The sequence below is a fragment of the Canis aureus genome, chromosome X (genome assembly GCF_053574225.1).
Source record: "Canis aureus isolate CA01 chromosome X, VMU_Caureus_v.1.0, whole genome shotgun sequence".
Classification (NCBI taxonomy): Eukaryota; Metazoa; Chordata; class Mammalia; order Carnivora; family Canidae; genus Canis; species Canis aureus.
The window spans coordinates 2,382,925-2,405,586 of NC_135649.1; the positions used below are offsets into that span (position 1 = coordinate 2,382,925).

Genomic DNA, 22,662 nt, shown 5'->3' on the forward strand with positions numbered 1-22,662 from the left:
GCTCCCTGCAGGGAGCCTGTTTCTCCCTCTGCCTGTAGTCTGCCTGTCTCTCTCTGTGTCTCTCATGAATAAGTAAATAAAATCTTTAAAAAAAATATTTATTTATGTATTTGTTTATTTGAGAAAGAGAGGGAGCGAGGGGAGGGGCAAAGGGAGAGAGAGAATCTCAAGCAGACCCCCAGCTGAGCAGAGTGGAGCTCGATCCCACGACCCTGAGATCACGACATGAGCCAAAGCCAAGAGTCGATTGCTCAACTGACTGAGCCACCCAGGTGCCTCCGGATGGACCACCCTTTTCTTTTTCTTTTTTTAAAAGATTTTATTTATTCATGAGAGACACAGAGAGAGAGAGGGAGAAGCAGGCCCCATGCAGGAAGCCCGATGTGGGACTCAATCCCCGGTCTCCAGGATCAGGCCCTGGGCCGAAGGCAGGCGCCGAACCGCTGAGCCACCCAGGGATCCCCACACCCTTTTCTTTTTAATCCATTCTCCTACCTAGGAACATCTGGGTGGCTCCCAATTTTTGCCTGATTATGAATAAAACTGCTCTAAACCTTCAAGTGCTAGTTTTTGTGTAGACATAAATTTCCGACTTCTTCGGGTTGAATCACACAGAAATCACCCAGGAGTGTGATTGCTGGGTCATATGCTAAGAGTACGTTGACTTTTGTAAGAAACCGCCATAGGGTAGGGGTATCTCGCTGTTTTAATTTGCAGTTCCCTGCTGACATAAGATGTAGGATGTGGAGCATCTATTCATATCCTTCTTTTTCATCTGTATTTCTTTCATGGTGAGTTGTCTGGTAAGGCCTTTTGCCCATTTTTTAATTGGGTTGCTTCTTATTGAGTTTTAAGAGTTCCATATATATATATATATATATATATTTTTTTTTTTTTTAAGATTTAATTTTTTTTGAGAGAGAGACAGGAGTGAGAGAGAGCATGAGCAGGGCAGAAGGGCAGAGGGAGAAGGAGAAGCAGACTTCCTGTTGAGCAGGGAACCTGACTCCGGGTTCGACCCCGGGATCGAGACCTCAGCCGAAGGCAGAGGCACTTCACCAGGTGAGCCACCCCGGCGTCCCTGAGTTCCTCGTATATTTTGAATACCGGTCCTTTATCAAATACATGTTTTGCAAAGATCTCCCCCGCTCCTGTGGCTTGTCTTCTCATTCTCTTTAACACCGTTGTTGCAGAGCAAACATTCAAAATGTTGATACAGTCCAATTTCTCGTGTTTTCTTTCATGGGCCGTGCTTCCCATATTGTATCTAAAAACTCATCACAAGCCCAAGCTAAGACAGATTTTTCTCTTCTGTTTTCCTACAAGAGTTGGGTGTTTTACATTTAGGCCTACGGTCAACTTTCCACTGATTTTTCTGCAAATGGGCCTCTGAAAGGATTTGGAAAAGCTCTTTATCCCAACCACTCCGCGCACGCGCGCGCGCGCACACACAAGCATTTCGAAGTGGGAGTCTACAATACTTCAGCAGATGTTTAAACAGTTGCAAAGGGGGTGATTTCTGGTGTATTGTAAACACTGTAAAAAAGCCCAGCAACCGTGATACCTACCACCTCTGCCGTGAGGCCAGGGGCCTCAAAAGCACCTGCTGAGCTCGGAGCCGTGTCCATCGCAGACTCCGATGCCGCCTCTTCCTTCCATGCTCCCTTTGGAAGTGAGCCCTTGTCTTCCTGCCTCCACATCTCACGTGCTGGCCCGCGGGGACGTCTCTCTCCAGGCGGGCAGGCTTTCATTTCTCAGACATCGCACTTGTCTGAAACACAAACACACACGTATGTGAATTATATTCCTTGTTATCACCTGTGACCACGGGGCTCTGATAATCTTTCTTCTGGCTGGGCCAAAGCGGCCGCAGTGGATTCGACACGTTGATGGGTAATTATTAGACGAGCAGGTAAGACGAGGCTCGGGTTTGTGTCAATCGGTCCAGGCATCCCGAAACAGGCAGGCCTTCCGGTCAGGGTGAGCTGGGGGTCGCGGTCAATTCCATTCCTAGGAAACCCTGTTCACAGAGGTGAGCCAGCTGCCGAGGGCTAGGGCCCCGGGAACGTTGTTGGGTGAGCTTGGGGGTGCTTCTCAGATTGGCCAAGTATTAGAGACGTGTCCGAGCTGAGTTCTGCAAAGATGATCTTGACAAATGTCTGTTGGGCCTGGGGAGCCTCTTAAAAGACTTTGTGTCGGGCAGCCCCGGTGGCGCAGCGGTTTAATGCCACCTTCACCCCGGAGCGTGATCCTAGAGACCCGGGATCGAGTCCCACGTCGGGCTCCCTGCATGGAGCCCGCTTCTCCCTCTGCCTGTGTCTCTTTCTCTCTCTGTGTTTCTCATGAATAAATAAATAAAAAATTAAAAAAAAAGACTTTGTGTCACGGCGGGGTCAGCAGACCCCTGCGAAGAGACATTCAGCAGGCCACCCCTGGCCCCTGTGGCTCCGAGAAGCCCTTGCAGCCCTGGCCGGTCTGCATGAGCTCCGGTCAATGGCCAGGACACCTGCGTCCCTGTCCCTGGTGGGGCGCGGACGCCCCTGGACCCAGTGCCCGAACTGAGATGGAGCTGGAGGGGAAGAATCTGCCAGTTGTTGGATGAAGGACTGAGTCCAGTCACCCGGCGATTATTTTCTGGAGCTGGGTCAGCAGAGACACTTTCGGGAGTGGGTGCGTTGAGGAGGAAGACAAGACTGAGGAGGTGACACGGCAATGATGGATCTTCTGAGGACAGGGCAGGCAGGGTGGTGTACTAGGGACTGGGGTGGGCGGGCAGGGAGGCCTGTTCCAGGAGAGGACCCTGGAGCTGCGGCTTGATAGAGTGAGGCGGCAGGGACGCAGAAGTCTGAGCGAAGCGCGTTCCAGGCGGAGAGGCAGCCAGTGCAAAGGCCCTGGGGCAGGTGCGCCGGCGCTGTTTGAGGGCCACTTAGGGGGCCGGCGGGGTCGGAGCTGCTAGACCTAGTGGAGGGGGGCGGGGGTGAGAGGGGCCTGAGCATGATCGAGAAGGAGGACCAACCATGCAGCGCCCTTGGGCCCCTGCGGGGACTTGTGCTCTGGCTCCCGGTCACGTGGGGAGCCCTGGGAGGGTGTGGAGGCCGCGGGAACCGTCCTGGATTCGGGAAATGGCCTGACTCCTTGGAGGGGAGGAGACCGGGCGTGGGGGGCAGGGGGGGCAGGGGGAGCCCAGTGGGGAGGCTCCTCGCGGCCGCTGGGGGCTCAGGCCAGGTGGCAGAAGTGGCGGGGCGGGGCTAGGGAGGAGACCCGCAGGCAGCAGGGAGCCCGTCACCATGCGGGTGAGCCGCGGCGGCGGTGCAAAGGCCCTGGGGCCGGTCCAGCGGGGCGCCCGGGCGGAGGCGGCAGGAACTGGCGTGGCGGGCCCAGGAGGGAGGCGGCGGCGGCGCCGGGCCCATTGCCTTACAAGGCGCCCTGCGGCTCCGCGGCAGCGCTGGGCCACCGCCCGCTCTGGTCGCCGGCGGCCGGCGGGGGCGCGCGCGGAGGGGGCGGGTCCGGCGGGGCGCGGGCGGGGGGCTCGGCGCGGCGGCCACTGCGCGGCGACGCTGCGGCTTCGGCTCCAGGTCCGCACCGGCGCTGCCGGGAGCGGGGGCGCGCGCGGGCGGGGGCGCGTGGGATCCCGGCCCCGCCGCCGCAGCCCCCGCGCCCCCGCGCCCCCGCGCGCACCTGTCAAGCCCGGCGCGGCCCACGCAGCGCGGGACGCGGGAGGCCCGGGCAGCCGAGTCCCTCCCGCCCCGAGGCGCCGAGGCCCGCGCTGCACTGGGGCGGCCGCGTGGGTGGCCGTGGCCGCGGCCGGCGGCGGGGCGCGGGGGTCGCAGGTGCATCTCGGGGGCGCGGGAGGCCCCGAGAGGCGCGTGCCCGGCAGCGCCGGGCCGAGGGCGGCGGGGCCAGGCGGGGGGTGGAGGGGGGCCGCCCGTCTGTGGGTGGGGTGGGCCCGGGGGGACGGGGTGGGGGTGCGCGGAGCCTTCTGGAAGGCGGCCGACCGCGGCGGGGCCGCTGTGTGGAGGCAGAGAGCGGGTGTCGGTGCCGACCGCCGTCGGGGTGCGGGGGTGGGGGCACCGGGTCGTGGCCTCGCGTCCGGGAGGGGGCAGCGGCCGCGGTGGCCTCGCTGGGAGTCGCCCGCCTGGGGGTGCGGGCCTGGGCGGTGGGGGAGGGGCGGGCGGCTTCCTGGCTCTCGCGGGGCTGCCACTGGGGTGGCTTCCCCAGGGGGCGCCCCTCCATCTCCGCCCGGCCCCCCGCAGACATGCTGCTGCTCAAGAAGCAGACGGAAGACATCAGCAGCGTCTACGAGATCCGGGAGAAGCTCGGCTCGTGAGTGTGTGTGTCAGTGAGCGCGGGGTGCGTGTGCGCGAGTGTGTGAACGTGTGAGGCGCGTGGGGGCGGGCGGGTGGCCTGGGCCCGCGGCACCTCCCGTCTTCGGCCTCCCCACCCCTCCCCCTTCCCTCCTGTCCCCCGCGGCCTGCCCCCCAGGGGCGCCTTCTCGGAGGTGGTGCTGGCCCAGGAGCGCGGCTCCTCACACCTTGTGGCCCTCAAGTGCATCCCCAAGAAGGCCCTGCGAGGCAAGGAGGCCCTGGTGGAGAACGAGATCGCGGTGCTCCGCAGGTGCGCCGGGCCTGGGGCTCCGCCTTGCTGCACTGGGCAGGGGTGGCAGGGGTGGCAGGGGTGGCAGGAACGGCCGGGGGGGGGGGGGGGGGGGGAGGACGAGAGGAGGGAGGAGGGCTTGGGGTGGCCCAGGACCGAGCACTCCTAGGCCCCGAGAGGCGCGGCTTGGGCTGTGGGGGCCCAGCGGCGCCTTCCTCCTGCCGTTGCAGGGTCAGCCACCCCAACATCGTGGCCCTGGAGGACGTCCACGAGAGCCCTTCCCACCTGTACCTGGCCATGGAGCTGTGAGGGGGGCAGGGGCAGGCTGCGGGGCGGCGCTGGGGGGGCGGTGCGCCGCGGCCCGATTAGCTGAGCCCCGGCTCCCCCCAGGGTGACAGGGGGCGAGCTGTTCGACCGCATCATGGAGCGTGGCTCCTACACAGAGAAGGACGCCAGCCACCTAGTGGGCCAGGTCCTCGGGGCCGTCTCCTACCTGCACAGCTTGGGTATCGTGCACCGGGACCTCAAGGTGCCTGCCCTCCCGCCTGCCCGCCTGGGCCTCGCCCGGCAACCCTGCGCCCCGAGCGTCTGGGGGACTCCAGGGGGCCCCGGGGCTCACTGGCACTTCCTCTGGCGCCCCGTGTGTCGCAGCCTGAGAACCTCCTCTATGCCACGCCCTTTGAGGACTCCAAGATCATGGTCTCCGACTTCGGCCTCTCCAAGATCCAGGCTGGCAACATGCTGGGCACCGCCTGTGGGACCCCAGGATATGTGGGTCAGTGAGGGGGGCACGCTGAGGCTTGCTGGGGGCTGGGGCGGGGGCTGGGAGACACAGCGGGAGCCGTGTACCAGGGTAGGGCAGGGGGTGGGTCATTTGTGGGGTTAGCTCGGCCGAGCCTGGCAGCACTGAAGGCGCGGTGCGTGTGCGTGCGGGTGTGTGTCTGTCTGTCTCTGGCCGCCAGCCCCGGAGCTCTTGGAGCAGAAACCCTACGGGAAGGCCGTGGATGTGTGGGCCCTGGGTGTCATCTCCTACATCTTGTGAGTGACCCCTGCGAAGGCTCCTCTTCGGCCTGCCTGCTTTCTGCTGGGTTGGGGAGGGCTGGGCAGCTGGGTGATTCATGTGTGGGTGCCAGGCTCTGTGGGTACCCCCCTTTCTACGACGAGAGCGATCCTGAACTCTTCAGCCAGATCCTGAGGGCCAGCTACGAGTTTGACTCTCCCTTTTGGGATGACATCTCAGAATCAGGTGAACTTGAAGCTGGCCCCGAGCTGCGGGAGGGGGGAGTGACGGGGGGAGTGGGGATGGGGTGGGCTGACCTGGCGTCCCCACTCCAGCCAAAGACTTCATCCGGCACCTTCTGGAGCGAGACCCCCAGAAGAGGTTCACCTGCCAGCAGGCCTTACAGCATCTTTGGTGAGTGGGGACCCCTGCCAACCTGGCCCGCGCCCGGAGGGACCACACCCTCAGAGGCTGCCCCGCCACTGACCCTTGGCCTCCCTCTAGGATCTCTGGGGACGCGGCCTTGGACAAGGACATCCTGGGCTCTGTCAGTGAGCAGATCCAGAAGAATTTTGCCCGGACCCACTGGAAGGTCGGTGAGGGAGGGGCCCGTGGACCTGGCTCAGGGCGGCCCCTGCCCCTCAGGGAAGAGGGCCCGGGTGGCCGGTGGCCTCTGGGCTCCTGGGAGTCTTGGGGCCATGGCCGGGGCCTGGCCCGACAACCCTCTGTCCCCACAGAGAGCGTTCAATGCCACCTCCTTCCTGCGCCACATCCGCAAGCTGGGCCAGAGCCCGGAGGGTGAGGAGGCCTCTGAGCGGAGGATGACCCGCCACAGCCACCCCGGCCTCCAGTCCTGCCAGCCCCCCAAGTGGTGATGCGCAGGTGTGCAGGGGTGGGCCCCGCACCCACGGGGACCTGACTCCCTAAGGCACTTACAGGGGGCGGGCTCCGTGTGGCCAGGAGCTCAGCAGGGCGACCCCAGAGAGCGGAGGGCGGCGGCAGGGAGGGGATGGGAGCTGGTGGCCGTGGGCCCATGAGGGTCAGTGCGGGCCCCTGCCAAGGACCCAGTGGGTGCCGCTGCCGAGAACCTTGACTGGGAGCAGGGGCGCAGGGCAGGCTGGGGGCGCCCCCTGACTGCCCCCCCCCCCCCCCGCAGGCAGGTGCTCGGGTGCGCGCAGCCTCCCGGATTCCCTTCTCATGGGTGGATCCTTTCGGGCCTCTCTCCCCACCCCCAGGACCCTGCGGCCTCTGCTGGCAAGTCGGAGAGGTGTGGGTGTGGCGCACGGCCCGGGCAGGCGTGGGACTCCCCCATCTGCCACCCTGTGCCCTGGCCTCCGTGTCCGCGGGGACTCCCCCACCGTCACCACCACGCCCCATCTAGGAGCCGAGGAGGCTTTGGGGGCAGTTCCTCCTGCACGCTGTTCTGTGCTTTGCTGACTGTGGTGGTCCCGCTTGCGTCATGGCCCTCCAGCCCCACTCGAGTTGTCCCCAAATCAATAAAGACAGACAGAGCAACGGGCCCATGGTGAGCTGGAGGGAGGGGTAAGGGACAGGGGTGGGGGACGAGTGTGGAGGGGATGAATGTCACCTGTGGAAGGAAACCGAGGAGGTGGCCCCGCTGGCCGCAGGCCCCCACCATGCGACCTCGCCCACCGCCACCTGAACTTGTGTTCCCTCCCATGGTGGCAGGCGAGCTCCCAGCTGTTCAAGAACTTCCTGTCCCTGTCCCCCCAAAGTGCCAGCGACAGGCGGCCCGGCTGCCAGCTCTGCTCCCCTAGAGGCCGGCCTGCATGTGGCTCTGGCTCCACGGAAATGGAGGGCTGCCAGCCGAGGGCAGTGGCGGGGGGCTGAGTGGCGGTCTGGGGAGCCCTGTCTCCGGTGCCCTGGGGATGGGTTTCGGGGACAGGCTGGGAAGGGCTCACAGGCAAGGGGAGACTGTGTCCCCCAACCTCTCCCTTCCGTCCCCCACCTTCCACAGCCTTGGCCAGACAGAGAGCATTTCCAGTGGGCACCTCCTATGTGGAAGGCTAGGGAACCCCGGAAGGTGGGAGGAGCCCCCTAGCCAGGACAGGGCACCAGCGGGGACTCAACACCCATCCCGTACTGTGGCTTACAGAGCCCATGAGCTGGGGGGGGGAGGGCATGACATCCCCGGGACAGGAAGATGACACGGGACACCCAGCCTGGGTTGTGATGGCTTGCGGCGTGAAGAGCGGTGGCCAGTCCTCCGGGCTGTGTGGCCCTTGCCCCTTGCAACCGCACTGTGGCCGGGCCAGGGCTCCAGAGTCCTACCTTCCAGGCCCTGAGCCTTTCCTGGCCCCACTAGGCCTCCTCCCTCCTCCCTCCTCGTCCTCCCTCCTCCCTCCATTAGAGGAGGACCCCTAGGGCCGCTCTTCAGCCCTAACCGAGCAGAGGAGCACCCTGAGTCCCGGCCCAGCTGGCCGGCGCTTCCTCCCCACTGAGTCCTGCCCGCTGCTCCCTGCCAGCCCCCGTTGCGGAGCGCGATGGGGGAGACCCTTCTCCTTGTGAAGCTCTGGGACCCGCGAGGAGGCAGGGAGGCAGGGAGGCCCAAGCAGGGCCGGCCTGGGTGTCGGCGGGCGAGGGCAGGGGGCGCGGGAGGCCTGCAGCGGTGCTTGGGGTCGGGGCCAGGGGGCCTGGCACCTGTCGGAACCGCCGGGCATAGCGCACCTCCAGGCGGCCGGCAATGGGCACATCGTAGGGTGGGAGTCCCAGGCGCACCAACCCCTCTAGCTCTCTTCTCCTAGCCTCCCCTCACCCCCTTCCTGCTCCCTATTGCCCTTAGCTCCCATGGGCCCTTGCGCTCAGGGCAAGTCCAGAGGGTGGCGGGCAGTTTCGTCCTTTGTCCCCGTGGCCCACTTCTAGGCCCACTTCTAGGTGATGCTGCGCTCCGGGCTTTTGGGTCACATGATCCAGTCCTACCATGCCTGCGCCCCTTTCCCGGCCCACAGTCCAGGGGCCCTCAGACAGCCAGGGCCGAGGCCAGGGGACCCCAGCAGCTTGGGGTCCTCAACTCCAGTGACCTGTTTGTCCCCCCCCTCAGCTCCTACTCGGGCCCTTGTCACCTCCTGACACCTCTGACGTCTTCACCCCGGAGTCTCACGACACCTGCTTGTTCTTGTTTTGTCCATCAAGTATCGATTGGGCCTCTGGTTTGTGGCCGCCGCTGGGCCCGGCGTGCAAGGTGCCTGCCCTCGAGAAGGTGGCCCCGTAATGGAGGGGGTGAGCTTGCTCGGACGATGCGCATGACCTGCGTGGGGACAGGCGCGCCGGCTGCTCCGGGAGCCCTGCGCAGGAGCCGCTGGGTTGGGAGATGGCCAGACCCTCGGCCGCACGCGGGTGCCACTTGGCCTCCGGCCAGCAGGCGGCGCCATGGCCACATCTAAAACCATCCATCAGGCCTCCTCGGGCGTCACCACCCGGGCAGCCGCTCAAAACCATTCCTCTCCCCCACTGCCCCCCTCCCCGCCCCACCCGCACCCCTGGAATCCGGCCCTGGGGGAGAAGTCCTGTCCTTCCCATCCAGGAGCCGGGAGATAAGGGGACCCCCAGGGCAGGCGGGGGTGGGTGCCCTGCATCCCTCCCAGGGGGCAGTCTGTGAGAGGCAATCTTTGGGTCGCCCAGGTGCCTAGGCCGCAGGTGTCGCGGTCTGGGAGAGAGACTGGCCCCCGAAGGCCGGAGCTGGGGGTGGGCCACGGAGAGGGAGCTGGGGGGCGCTCTGTGAGACCGTTGCAGGCTCGGGGACCGGCAGGTGCTCAGGCCTGGCAGGGTAAGGGCTGGACCTTAGTCTGGGAGCGGTGGCCAGCCGCTGGCGGGTGGCAGGAGCTGAGCTGCGGCAGCTGGAGAGGGTGGGTGCTGCTTGGGAGCGGGCCCCAGTGCGCTCGCGTCCTCCCAGCTGTCAGGGACCAGTCCGGCAATGGGAGGACCCTGTAGCCCTGGTTCTGGCCCACACAGGGTGGGTCCCCGCGAACCTGTGGGTGGCGCTGGGGCCGGGGACACCGGCTGGGTGGGGCGGGGATGCTGGTCGGGTGGGGGTGGGGAGCGAAGGAGGTGCGGCCCGGTGGCCTAGACGGGTCGGACCATTTACCAGGAGGGGTTGGATGGGGTGGGCTTGGGGGAGAGACAGGGTGGGTGGTGGGCACGCCAGTTTCCCTGCAGGGCCCGAAAATAGAGCCAAAGGGACTGTTTCTCGTCCTCCTCTGCAAATGCGGATGCAGCTTTACGTCGGGCCACCCGCCGCCTCCGTGTGTCACTCGAAGCCCCGTCACCATCTCCACCTGACACCTGCGGAAAGGGCGGCGCAGAGAGGCCGAGGGCCGGAGCCAAGGCCACACAGCCGCGTGCTTGACGCCCCCGACTGCCTGCGTGCGAGTGACGAGGCTCCCTGGGCGCATGAGGGTGCCTGGGGACTTGCGGAGAACTCGGGGGGCTCTTCACACTTCCCTGCGCGGGTGCAGGCCGTCAGCGCGAGGAAGAACGGGGAGCCGGGGCCTCGGTTCCGTTTCATGACATTTGCTGGCCAGTGGGGACCTGGAGGTCGTTCCATGGAGCCAGAGGCCGAGCGTGGGACCCGAGCCCTGGAGAGACCCCGCGGAGCTCGGCGTGGCGGCGCTGGCGGCAGGGACGCGGGTCGGGTCCACGTGGGGGCCCGAGGCGGGACATGGGCAGCGGAGGCGGGCCTGGAAAGATGGGGATCACTCGTGGGTGACATGGGGGGGTGAAGGAGTCCACCCCGGGAGAGAAGCAGCTCCCTCGGGAGGCGGAGGGGAGCACGCAGGACCGCCAGCCACTGGTGGCCACAGGCCAGCCACGTCCTCTGCCCATTCCTGGCTTAACCCGGGCAGCCGTGCCTCCGTCCCCGTGGCTGCAGGTGGGCGACACACGAAGCGCGAAGTGTTTGGGAAAGAACAAATAACCCGCTTTGGTGGATTGAGGGCGCTTGTGCCCAGTGGCTGGCGACTGGCCTGGAAAGTGAACTTTCTCAAGTGGGTGCTGGGGAGCCGTTGCACGGCTGCCTGTAGGCAGGGCAGTGACGGGATTAGATTTTTGCCTTAAGAGAGGTTTTCGGGGATCCCTGGGTGGCGCAGCAGTTTAGCGCCTGCCTTTGGCCCAGGGCGCGATCCTGGAGACCCGGGATCAAGTCCCACGTCAGGGTCCCGGTGCATGGAGCCTGCTTCTTCCTCTGCCTGTGCTCTGCCTGTCTCTCTCACTGTGTGCCTATCATAAATAAATAAAAAAATTAAAAAAAAATACTTTTAAAAGAGAGGTTTTCGATATTTTTCAACCCCACCTGGCCTTTTGCGATGAATATAAAAACCTCATCTCCGGGGGGGGGGGGTTCCTGGGTGTCTCAGCGGTTTGGCACCTGCCTTTGGCCCAGGGCACGATCCTGGAGTCCCGGGATCGAGTCCCGCGTCGGGCTCCCTGCGTGGAGCCTGCTCCTGCCTGTGTCTCTGCCTCTCTCTCTCTCTCTCTCTCTCTGTCTATCATAAATAAATAAATAATTCTTAAAAAAAATCTCCAGAGCCTGTCTCCAGACCCCACGGAGATTTCAAAAAAAAAAAAAAGAAAGAGAGAGAGAGAGAATCCCAAGCAGGTTACACCCTCAGCACAGAGGCCGAGGTGAGGCTCGATCCCACGAGCCGACACCATGACCCAAGCCGAAATCAAGAGTTGGGCGCCCAACCGGCAGAGCCACCCGGACGCCCCGAGGCCCCATGGAGATGTCCCTGAGTAGAGGCCTGATGGCCCTTTCTCATTCCTCCAACTACTGCTTTGTGTATTTTTAAGTTAGTAAGTGCGGGTGCTACATATTTCAGGTAAGTTGAACATTTCATCAAAACGGAGTGACACGGGGATCCCCGGGTGGCTCAGCGGTTTGGCGCTTGCCTTCGGCCCAGGGCGTGATCCTGGAGACCGGAGATCCAGTCCCAGGTCGGGCTCCCCGAATGGAGCCTGCTTCTCCCTCTGCCTGTGTCCCTGCCTCTCTCTCTCTCTCTCTCTCTCTCATGAATAAATAAATAAAACCTTTAAAAAAAAAAAAACAGAGTGACACGCGCATTGACACTGCAATGCTTTTGCCTCATGGTCCACTTGGCCTGACAGTGACATAACAACAGTCACTTTCTTTTGGCTAATATCTGTCCGGTATAGGATCTTTGATCCTTTCCCTTTCAAAGTTAGAATTTGCTTTATTTTATGGAGATATAATCCACATATTGTAAAATTCACCCTTGGAAATGTACAGTTTGTTGGTTTTTAGCATATTTACAAAGGTGTGCAAACCATCACCACGATCCAATTCCAGAACATTTTCATCACCTCCCAAAAAAACCCTGTAGCCGTTAGTGGTCACTCCCCATTCCCCCCAGCACCCCCACAGCCCCCACTAGTCTACATTCTGCCTCTGTGGATTGGCCTGTTCTGATGTTTCACATGAATGCAATCCTACAATACGTCACCCTTCGTGCCCGGCTTCTCACGCCCAGCGTAACGTCTCTGGGGTCGTCCACCCTGTAGCATGGAACAGTACTTCATGACCTCTTCCTAGCTGAACGATGTTCCACTGTATGCGGGGACCACGTTCTGCTCATCCGTGCACCCACTGATGGGCCTTCGGGGTGCCTCCACCTTCTGGCTGTTGTGGATAATGCTGCTATGATCGTTTGATGCAAGGTTTTTCTTTTTCTTTTACACGCAAGTTTTTCTATGGACATAGATTTCCGGTTATGCTACTTCATGGAATTCACCCGTGAAGACTTCTGGGCTTGGATTTTCTTTGTGGGACCATTAAGTGATTAATTGGTTGATGAAATCCCAGGATAGTCAACACACAGTGTTCTGTTAGTTTTAAGTATACAATCTAGAGATCCAACATCTCAGCATTGCACACACCACCCAGTGGCCGTGGGGACAAGTGCACTTCTTTTTAATTTTTTTTTTTAATTTTTATTTATTTATGATAGTCACAGAGAGAGAGAGAGAGGCAGAGACACAGGCAGAGGGAGAAGCAGGCTCCATGCACCGGGAGCCCGACGTGGGATTCGACCCCGGGTCTCCAGGATCGTGCCCTGGGCCAAAGGCAGGCGCCAAACCGCTGCGCCACCCAGGGATCCCACAGCGCACTTCTTAACCCCGTTACCTATCTTACCCATGCCCCTCCCCTCTGGTGACCGTCAGCTTGTCCTCAGATGTAACAGGTCTGTTTCTCGGTTTGTCTGTCTTTATTTTGCTTGGTTTTTGTTTTGTTCTGTTGTGGTTGGGTTTCTTAAAGTCCACAGATGAGTGATATCATATAGTATTTGTCTTTTTCTGACACACGGCCCTTAGCATTATACTCTCTGCTCCATTCGCGTTTTTGCAAATGGCAAGATCTCTTTCTTTGGGAGTCCTAATCCACTGGGTATATACCACGTCTTCTTTATCCATCCATATGGATGGACACCTGGGTTGTTCCCATAATTTGGATATTGTAGATAATGCTGCTTTGAACATAGGGGTGCCCATATTCCTTTGAAGTAGTGTTTTTGTATTTTGGGGGTAAATATCCAGTGGAGCTATCACTGGATTGTAGGGTAGCTCTATTTTTAACTTTTTATAAAAAAAATTTTATTTATTTATTCATGAGAGACACACAGAGAGAGGCAGAGACACAGGCAGAGGGAGAAGCAGGCCCCACGCAGGGAGGACGACGTGAGACCCGATCCCGGGACTCCAGGATCACGCCCTGGGCCGAAGGGAGGCGCTAAACCCCTGAGCCACCCAGGGATCCCCTATTTTTAACTTTTTTAAAAAAAAATTTTTTAAATTTTTAACTTTTTGAGGAACCTCCATACTGTTTTTCAGAGTGGCTGCACAGTTTGCACTCCCACCAACAGCGCAAGAGGGTTCCTTTTATTCCTCATCCTCGCCAACACTCGTTTCTTGCATTGTTGATTTTAGCCATTCTGACAAGTGTGAGGTGATATCTCAGTGTCATTTTGATTTGCATTTCCCTGATGATCGGTGATGTTGAGCATCTTTTGACGTATCTGTTGGCCGTCTGGATGGCTTCTTTGGAGAGATGTCTGTTCATTTCTTCTGCTATGGAACATTGGAAATTACTAATTCAATTTATTTGCTTATTATAAGTCTGTTCAGATTTTCTCTTTCTTTGAAAGTCAATTTTGGTTATTTGTGTCTAAGAATTTGTCCAGTTCACCTGAAGTGTCTAATTTGTTGCCATGAAGTTGTTCAAAACATTGCGTTAGAATCTTTCAAATGTAAGTCAGTGGTAATGTCCCACCTTTCCATTCTTGATCTAGGTAACCTTTTTCCTTAATCAGTCTAGTTAAGATTGGTTTAGTTGATCTTTCCCAAGAGCAAACTCTTGTTTTCATTAGTTTTCTTCTGTTTTCTATTTCAGTCATTTCTACACTGATCTTATGTTGGCTTGCTTTGGATTTAGTTTGCTTTTCTTTTTCTAGGTTGTTAAGGTAGATCACTACTAGGCTGTTGACTTGGGACCTTTCTTATTTGCTGGTTGAGGCATTTAAAGCTACAAATTTCCTTCTAAGTACTGCTTTAGCTGCATCCCATAATTTTGATGTGTTGAATTTTCATTTTCATTCTGTTCAAAGTATTTTATAATTTCCCTCGTAATTTTTTAAAGATTTTATTTATTTATTCATGAGGGACATACAGAGAGAGAGAGAGAGAGAGAGAGAGAGGCAGAGACACAGGCAGAGGGAGAAGCAGGCTCCGTGCAGGGAGCCTGACATGGGACTCGATCCCGGGTCTCCAGGATCATGCCCTGAGCCTTAGGCAGGCACTAAAACCACTGAGCCACCCAGGGATCCCTCCCTCGTAATTTTTTCTTTGGCTTGAAGATTACTTACAAGTGTTCTGTTCAATGTCCAAATATTTTTGAATTTTCTAGATGTCTTTCTGGTTTTGATTTCTGATTTAATTCTTTTGTGGTTATTTTATATAAAATATAAATATAATATAAAATATAACACATATTTTGAGTTATTTCATTTTTTTTTGAGTTTTTAAAAAAATATTTTATTTATTTATTCATGAGAATACACAGAGAGGAGAGAGAAGCAGAGACACAGGCAGAGGGAGAAGCAGACTGCATGCAGGGAGCCTGATGTGGGACTCGATCCCGGGTCTCCAGGATCACACCCTGGGCTGCAGACAGCGCTAAACCACTGAGCCACCAGGGATGCCCTGTTTTGAGTTATTTCAATCCTTTTACATGTACTGAAACTTGTTTTATAGTCTAAGTTATAATCTGTCCTAGAGAATGTTCCATACATATTTGAAGAGTACTCTGCATTTGTTGAGTGGAGTGTCCCATAGATTTTAGTTAGGTCAGCCTTGTGGATAGTGTTGTTCAAGATTTCTGCATCTTGCTGATGTTCTTTCTAGTTTTACCAATTATTGGAAAGTCGGGTATTGAAATCTCCAACTGTCATAGTTGAATTGTCTCTTTCTCCTTTTGTCTGTTTTTGCTTTATGTGTTGTTAGATGTGTATTTGTTTATAATTGTTATATCTTCTGGATGAAATGTCCCTTTTTTCTTTAATAATCACTTTAGTCTTGGGCAGCCTGGGTGGCCCAGCGGTTTAGCGCCGCCTTCAGCCCAGGGCATGATCCTGGGGACCCGGGATCAAGTCCCACGTCAGGCTCCCTGCGTGGGGCCTGCTTCTCCCTCTGCCTGTGTCTCTGCCTCTCTCTCTCTCTGTGTCTCTCATGAATAAATAAATAAAATCTTAAAAAAATAATCGCTTTGGTCTTAAAGTCTATTTCATCTGATATTAATATAGCCACTACAGCTCTCCTATGGTTATTGTTTGCATGATATATTTTTTCCATCCTTCTATTTTTAATCTATTTTTGTCTTTGAACCTAAGATTTGTCTTCTTGAAACAATATACAGTTAATGGACTCTCGCTTTTTTTTGATTCTCTGATTTTTGAGTGGGGTATTTAGACTATGTGCATTTGATGTAACGATTGATGCCGTTGTGTTTGCATTTGCCACTTTGCTATTTGTTTTCTATATATCTCCATTCTTTTTTGTTCCTCTCTTCTTTGACTACCTTCTTTTGTATTAAATATTTTTATTTACCAGTTTATATACCATTTTATTTTCTGTGTTGATTTTTTAAAAAGGTTTTATTTATTTATTCATGAGAGACACAGAGAGAGAGAGAGAGGCAGAGACGCAGGCAGAGGGAGAAGCAGGCTCCATGCGGGAGCCCAACGTGGGACTCGATCCTGGGTCTCCAGGATCACACCCTGGGCTGAAGGCGGCGCTAAACCGCTGAGCCACCGGGGCTGCCCTGTGTTGATTTTTTAACTGGATATTTTTGAATTACAATTGCATTACTCAGTTTTGGTAAAATGTAGAGGCTTTGCCCCAATATAGCTCCATTCCTTCCCTCCTCTTTGGTGCAGTTAATGTTATGCATATGTTTATTGCATACATAGGTTATAAACCCAATAATACATTGTTATGGTTACTGCTTTCTTTATATGATCTTATGTCCTTTAAATACGTTAAGAGAAGAAAGGAGGAAAAATATATTGAGACTTTTATATTAGCACATATATTAATCATTTTTGCTGCTCTTCATTTCTTCCTTCAGATTTGAATTACAAACTGGTGTCAGCCTGAAGGACTTCTGTATTTCCTGTAAAGAACTATATGAGCAGTGAGTTTTCTCACTCTTTATATACCTGGGAATATCTCTTTTTAAAAAAATCTTCAACTTTTAATTTTTAAAAAGATTTTATTTTCAAGTAATCTCTACACCCAGTGTGAGGCTTGAGCTCATAACTCTAAGATCAAGAGCATGTAGCAGGCGCCCCATTTAACCGGCAACTTTTAAAGGATAATTTTGTTGGATATAGAATTTTTGATTGATGGTGTTTTTTCCCCAGTTCTTTGATTATGTCATTCCACTATCTTTTGGCCTCTATTGTTTCTGATCAGAAGTTAACTGCTAATTTCCTTGTGGTTCCCTTCTGCATGGGTCATTTTTCTCTTACTCCTTTCAAAATGGATTATCTTTGGCTTTTATCTTTGACTTTTATCTTTCACCAGGAAGTGTCTACGACTAACTCTGTGTTTATATTACTTGGGATTCATCGGACTTCTTGGGTCTGATTAATGTTTCTCATAAAATTCTGAGTGTTTCTTCCATTATTTCCTCAAATGTTTATTCTGCCTTTTTCTCTTTCTCCTCCTCTTCAAAGCATCCCATTATACACATTTTAGTATACTTGTTCTATAGGTCTCTGAGTATCAATCATTTATCTCTCTGGTTTTCAGATTGGATAATTTGTGTTGATCTATTTTCAAGTTCACTAATTCTTGAGTATCTTGAACCTGTTCTTGAATATCTTTAGAGAAGTTTTCGTTTTAATTATTGTACTCTTTGACTCCATGATTTCCACTCATTTAGTTATTTATTATTGCTTATGACTTTAAATATTTTTAAAAAATTTATTCAAGAGAGAATAGAGAGAGCGTGCACAAGCAGGGAGAGCAGCAGAGGGAGAAGCAGGTTCCTTGCTGAGTGGGGAGCCCGACATGGAGCTTGATCCCAGGACCCTTAAATTATGACCTGAGATGAAGGTAGATGCTTAACTGACTGAGCCACCCAGGTGCTCCCTTTTTAAAAAAGTTTTTAAAGAATTTATTTTAGAGGGACAGAGTGGGCATGAGCAGTGGGAGGGGCAGAGGCAGAGGGAGAGAGAGAATCTTGAAGCAGACTCCCCACTGAATGTGGAGCCTGATGTAGGGCTTGATCCCATGATCCTGAGATCATGACCTGAGCTGAGATCAAGAGTTGGATGCTTAACCAACTGAGTCACCCAGGTGCCCCTCCATTTAGTTATTTTTTAAAAATAACCTCTATACCCTTATCAAGAATATCTTTTTGTTGATTCATTGTCATTATGCTTTCCTTTAACTATTTAAAGGATAGTTTTCTTTAGTACCTTGAACATATTTGTAATAACTGCTTTGAAGCTTTTATCTGCTAATTCCAACATCTAGGAGCATGCAGAGGTAGTTTCTTTTGTTGATTGTTTTCCTGAATGTGGGTCACACTTTGCCATTTCTTTGTATGTCTGTAAATTTTTTTGTTGAAAATCAAACACTTTGGAAGATATTTTCCAGCAACACTGAATTCTGATATTCCAGTTCCCTCTAGAGGTTTTTTTTCTTTTCTTTTCTTTTTTTTTTTTTGCTGTGCATGAGTGTGTGTGTGTGTGTTTTGTCACTTGTTTGCTTCTTTGTTGTGTAACTTTTCTGGACTAAATCTGTGTAGCCTGTCCCCTTCAGTGTGCAGTCACAAGTGTCTGTTTGTATTTATTTATTTATTTATTTACTTATTTATTTATTTATTTATTTATGAGAGCACATGAGAGAGAGCATGAGGAGGGGGAGGGGCAGAGGCAGAGGGAGGAGAGGGAGAGAAGTAGACTCCTGACTGAGTGCACAGTCAAGGTGGGGCTCGATCTCATGATCACATCCTGAGCCAAAATAAAGTCAGAGGCTTAACTGACTGAGCTACCCAGGTGCTCCCCCTTTCTAAGTAGGCTCAACGCCTGGTGTAGAGCCCAATATGGGGCTTGAACTCACTACCCTGAAATCAAGACCTAAGCTGAGTTCAAGAGTCAGATGGTTAACCAACTGAGCCACCTAGGTGACCTTCTGCTTTTTTAATATATTCTAGTTTAAAATTTTAAGCCTGGTTTTGTAGGGGCTGCCCCTGTATCTGCCTAGCTTAGTGGCTGGCCATTGATTGGATGGAAACTGGTAATCACATCTTCACCTAGACAGACTTGTGTATACTGCTGATGGATCTGTGCATGGGTAGGGGAGCTCTTTCAGTGTTCAGGGTATTTGCAGGTCTGTCTGTTTTCTTTTCCCGGGGTTCTTTTGAGTCTCTTTTTTTAAAAATTTATTTTATTTTTATTTATTCATGATAGAGAGAGAGAGAAAGAGAGACAGGCAGAGGCAGAAGCAGGCTCCATGCAGGGAGCCCGACGTGGGACTCGATCCCGGGACTCCAGGATCGTGCCCTGGGCCAAAGGCAGGCGCCAAACTGCTGAGCCACCCAGGGATCCCCCCTTGAGTCTCTTTTATATGCATGTGTAGCCTCAAGATAGTCCAGGAGAGCATGGATAGGAGACCTCTTCATTCTCTGGCTAGCCAAGAATATGCTTGCCCCAAGCACATTCACAATATCAGTCTAAAAGAGCTGTGTTGTTGGCTGTTTTGCCTTTGAGAAGTCACTTCCACTGAGAATGCCCTGGATGCAGGTATTATCCACCACTCCGAATTGAGTTAGCTTTCCTCAAACCTAGGCAGAGAAGCTGCTGGTCTTCATCAGCTGCCTTGCCCTGGCCCATGCCAAAACAAGCTGGGAGGGATGGGATCAAAGCTAGATCAGAATGACACAGAGTCCCCAAGTTTATTTTATTTATTTATTTTAAAGATTTTGTTCATTTATTCACAGAGACAGAGAGAGAGAGAGAGAGAGAGAGGCAGAGACACAGGCAGAGGGAGAAGCAGGCTCCCTACAGGAAGCCTGACGTGGGACTCGATCCCGGGTCTCCAGGATCACACCCCAGGCTGCAGGCGGTGCTAAACCGCTATGCCAGTCCCAAAGTTTAGCTTCTTGGTTTATTATATACCTTCAGTTGATTTCCAGGTCACCAAGGTTGTTTTTGTCAATTTTGTCCAGCTTTATAGTTTAAAAAAATTTTTTTTATTAAGTAAACTCTATTCCCAATGCGAGGCTTGAACTCATGACTCCAAGGTCAAGAGTTGCATGCTCTACTAACTGAAGTTAGCCAGGTTGTTTTTTTGGGGGGGGAAGAGGGAGACTATTTTTTATATATTTACTTGGCCATAGCTAGAAGTCCGGCCCTTTTAATCTTTTTTTTTTTTGATCCTATTATTTAGATGTGTCTCTTAGAAATGGCTTATAGCTGGATCTAAAATAATCCTGTCTTGGGACACCTGGGTGGCTCAGCGGTTGAGCATCTGCCTTGGGGTCAGGGCGTGATGAACCCCCCCCCCCCCCGTCTCTCTTTCTGTGTCTCTCATGAATAAAAAATAAATTTAAATAAATAAATAAATAAATAAATAAATAAATAAATAAATAAAATCTTTTAAAAAATAAAATACTCCTGTCTTTTTTAAAAAAAGATTTTATTTATTTATTCACGAGAGACAGAGACAGAGAGAGAGGCAGAGACACAGGCAGCGGGAGAAGCAGGCTCCCCGCAGGGAGCCCTATGTGGGACTGGGTCTCAGGACCCCAGGGTCATGCCCTGGGCTCTAGGCAGGCGCTAAACCACTGAGCCACCCAGATGTCCTTAATCCTGTCTTTAGCTAGAGAGTTTAGTCTATTTATTTTGCTTAAGTGATGTTTGGATGAATTTCTAAAATCTTACTTTATACCTTCTACTTATTCCAGTGTTTGTTTCTTTATTTTCGTCCTTGACTTCTTTAGGATTGAGATTTTCCCTCAATGTTTGAGACTTTTCCTCTACTATTTTAAGAGTAATACACTCTATATAATCTTCACTCTAGAAAATCTAGCATTTAGCGTATTTATCTTAACAAAGCTTAATATTATTCAATGCTGATATGGCCATGAGGGAGTAACAGGGTCCAGAATTTACCCTCCCACCACGCAAAACTGGAAACCTTGGCAAAATATATGAATCAACTGTTCTTAGAAGGGAGACAACAGTCACTGAAGACCCTGTGGTACCTGAGAGAAAGGAAATAAGTTAAGTCAGACCCACCATCCAGACTTTCTGACTCAAGTAGAAGAAACATAAAATGTAACCTACAATAATAAAAAAAAAATCAGCCAATCAAATCAGACTCGGGTGACTTCCAGCTTCTGGTCGGGCATGGAAGGAGCTTGGGAGTCACCACTGCACGCCATCAACAAGTAAAAAGCTGAACACACTGAAAAGTCAACAACTCTCCTTAGATCCACGAGAGAAGTGAGATCCACAGGGCGAACCACTGTTCCAAACACTGGCAGGCAGATACAGGGAGAGTCATAGCCTAACAGAGCAGAAACCTGGGAGAGAACAGTGCTGGGGGGAGGAAAACCTGAACTTTAACTGATGAATTGCTTGAGGTTCAGTGTCGACACGTCTGAAAGTTAAAAAAAAAAAATCTGGGGAGGGGAGTGGCCCAATCTTAGGGAGGTTCCCATACTTTTATACATTTTCTCTCCAGGGGCCCTAACGGTTGGCACAGTGAAGATGCGAGAGAGGTCTCCTGCTTCTGGCAGCGGGAAGGGGAAAGTAGAGATTTTGAAATACACCATTCTGTTCTTTTTTTTTTTTTTCACCATTCTGTTCTTAATAAGGCCTGCCTTCGGGACAAACTCTTGCATCAGATCCTGAGCTACTGGGGCTGTAGTAACAGAGGGCAAATACCCAACTACAGCCCCCCTTCATCATCCTAGCCCACCTTACAGGCCCATACTGAAAGGACGTCCCCGCACAGAGGATTTGTGCTTGCTCCTGCCAGGCACTCTGGGGGCAATACAGCTTCTGGACCACTTCACTTAGAACTTTTAAAAAATGTATTTTCAGGGCAGCTCGGGTGGCTCAGCATTTAGCGCCACCTTCAGCCCAGGGCCTTATCCTGGAGACCAGGGATCGAGTTCCATGTCAGGCTCCATGCATCAGGCCTGCTTCTCCCTCTGCCTGTGTCTCTGCCTCTCTCTCTCTCTCTCTCTCTCTCTCTCTCTCTGTGTGTCTCTCATGAATAAATAAATAAAATCTTAAAAAAATGTATTTTCAAAACTTTGCTATTTTTATTGGGCTGTTCCATACCAAGTGAAATCCGTGTGCAAGCTAAGCAAATGGAGCTTCCAGACAAATCCCGGAGCTGTGCCCCCCTTCAGATCACTCACTGTCCCTTAGTCCCTCCAAGAAAAAAAGCTGTGGAGTGTAGTCCTCTATGCCTAGATTCTTTCAGTTAAAAATTAAGCTTGTAGGGCAGCCCTGGTGGCTCAGCGGTTTAGTGCCGCCTTTGGCCTAGGGTGTGATCCTGGAGACCCGGGATCAAGTCCCACGTTGGGTTCCCTGGGTGGAGCCTGTTTTTGTCTCTGCCTCTCTCTCTCTGTCTCTCATGAATAAATAAATAAAAAATCTTTAAAAAAATTTCAGCTTGTGGCTATAAATTCTTGAGGGCCAAATTTCCCTTTTTTTTTTTTTCACACTTCTACCCATTTCCAAGGGCAAAATAAGTAAATATCCTCACCTCTTTTGGCGGGGTATTTTTTTTCTAGGTCACCAGTTTTTTTCATTTTCCGCTGCTGCTGTTGTCAAATCGCCATAAACCCAGGGGTTTATTTTATTTTTCTTAAACCCAGGGGTTTAAAACAGCAAAAATGTGTTCTCTTCCAGTTCTGGAGATCAGCAACCCAACATAGATTTCACTGAGCTGAGCTCGAGGTATCAGTCGAGCTGATTTGTTGTTTTGCCTTCTGCAGCTTCTAGAAGCCACTTGCATTCCTTGGCTTGCAGCCCCTTTGTCCACTTTCAAAGCCAGTAATGTAGCCTCTTCCCATCTCTCATCGGCTCTGATCCTAGTTTCCATTGCTGTGTCTCCTCCCCTCACTCTCCTGAATCCCTCTTTCCCTTATAAAGATGCATATGATGGTTTTTGGGCCCACCCAGATAATCCAGGACAGTCGCCCCATCTCAAGATCCTTGACTTCAGCACATCTGCAGTGTCCTTTTTGCCACTTAAGGTAATGTATTCACAGTGGCCTGGAATTAGGATGTGGCCGTCTTTGGGGGGGCCAGTAATCTGTCAGCCATGCCTGTTGAGAGCATTGCCCTTCAAGGGTACTGGCTTTTTTTTTTTTTTTAAGATTTTATTTATTTATTTTAGCGTGAGAGTGAGCGAGTGAGGAGAGGGGCAGAGGGAGAGAGAAAATCTCCAGCAGACTCCCCGTCCAGCACAGAGCCTGCTGTGGGGCTTGATCTCCTGACATGTGATCGTGA

At 53.3% G+C, this 22,662-nt stretch overlaps 1 protein-coding gene across 6 annotated transcripts; it reads left to right on the forward strand.

Annotated features, from left to right (window-relative positions):
- Positions 1-3,221: 3,221 nt before the first annotated feature.
- On the forward strand, positions 3,222-7,108 carry PNCK (pregnancy up-regulated nonubiquitous CaM kinase). Of its 6 annotated transcripts, none has more exons than XM_077887683.1 (12): positions 3,222-3,293; positions 4,254-4,323; positions 4,483-4,614; positions 4,824-4,898; positions 4,984-5,122; positions 5,245-5,368; positions 5,556-5,631; positions 5,727-5,839; positions 5,929-6,007; positions 6,098-6,185; positions 6,331-6,475; positions 6,829-7,108. In XM_077887683.1, exons 2-11 carry the CDS (start codon positions 4,256-4,258, stop codon positions 6,466-6,468), a joined length of 1,032 nt encoding a protein of 343 aa, XP_077743809.1. In that variant the 5' UTR covers positions 3,222-3,293; positions 4,254-4,255; the 3' UTR covers positions 6,469-6,475; positions 6,829-7,108. The 6 variants fall into 6 exon arrangements, with proteins under 6 accessions (XP_077743809.1, XP_077743810.1, XP_077743807.1 ...); XM_077887684.1 differs by lacking the exon at positions 3,222-3,293 and adding an exon at positions 3,506-3,575 and having other exon boundaries at positions 6,750-7,108; XM_077887681.1 differs by lacking the exon at positions 3,222-3,293 and adding an exon at positions 3,506-3,575.
- Positions 7,109-22,662: the final 15,554 nt, after the last annotated feature.

Bases quoted from the DNA above. Each gene is read 5' to 3' on its own strand.
- PNCK (XM_077887683.1), top strand. From the start codon at position 4,256: ATGCTGCTGCTCAAGAAGCAGACGGAAGACATCAGCAGCGTCTACGAG. The intron at 4,615-4,823 runs GTGCGCCGGGCC...CTGCCGTTGCAG, and splicing joins GAGATCGCGGTGCTCCGCAG to GGTCAGCCACCCCAACATCG. The intron at 5,840-5,928 runs GTGAACTTGAAG...TCCCCACTCCAG, and splicing joins GGATGACATCTCAGAATCAG to CCAAAGACTTCATCCGGCAC.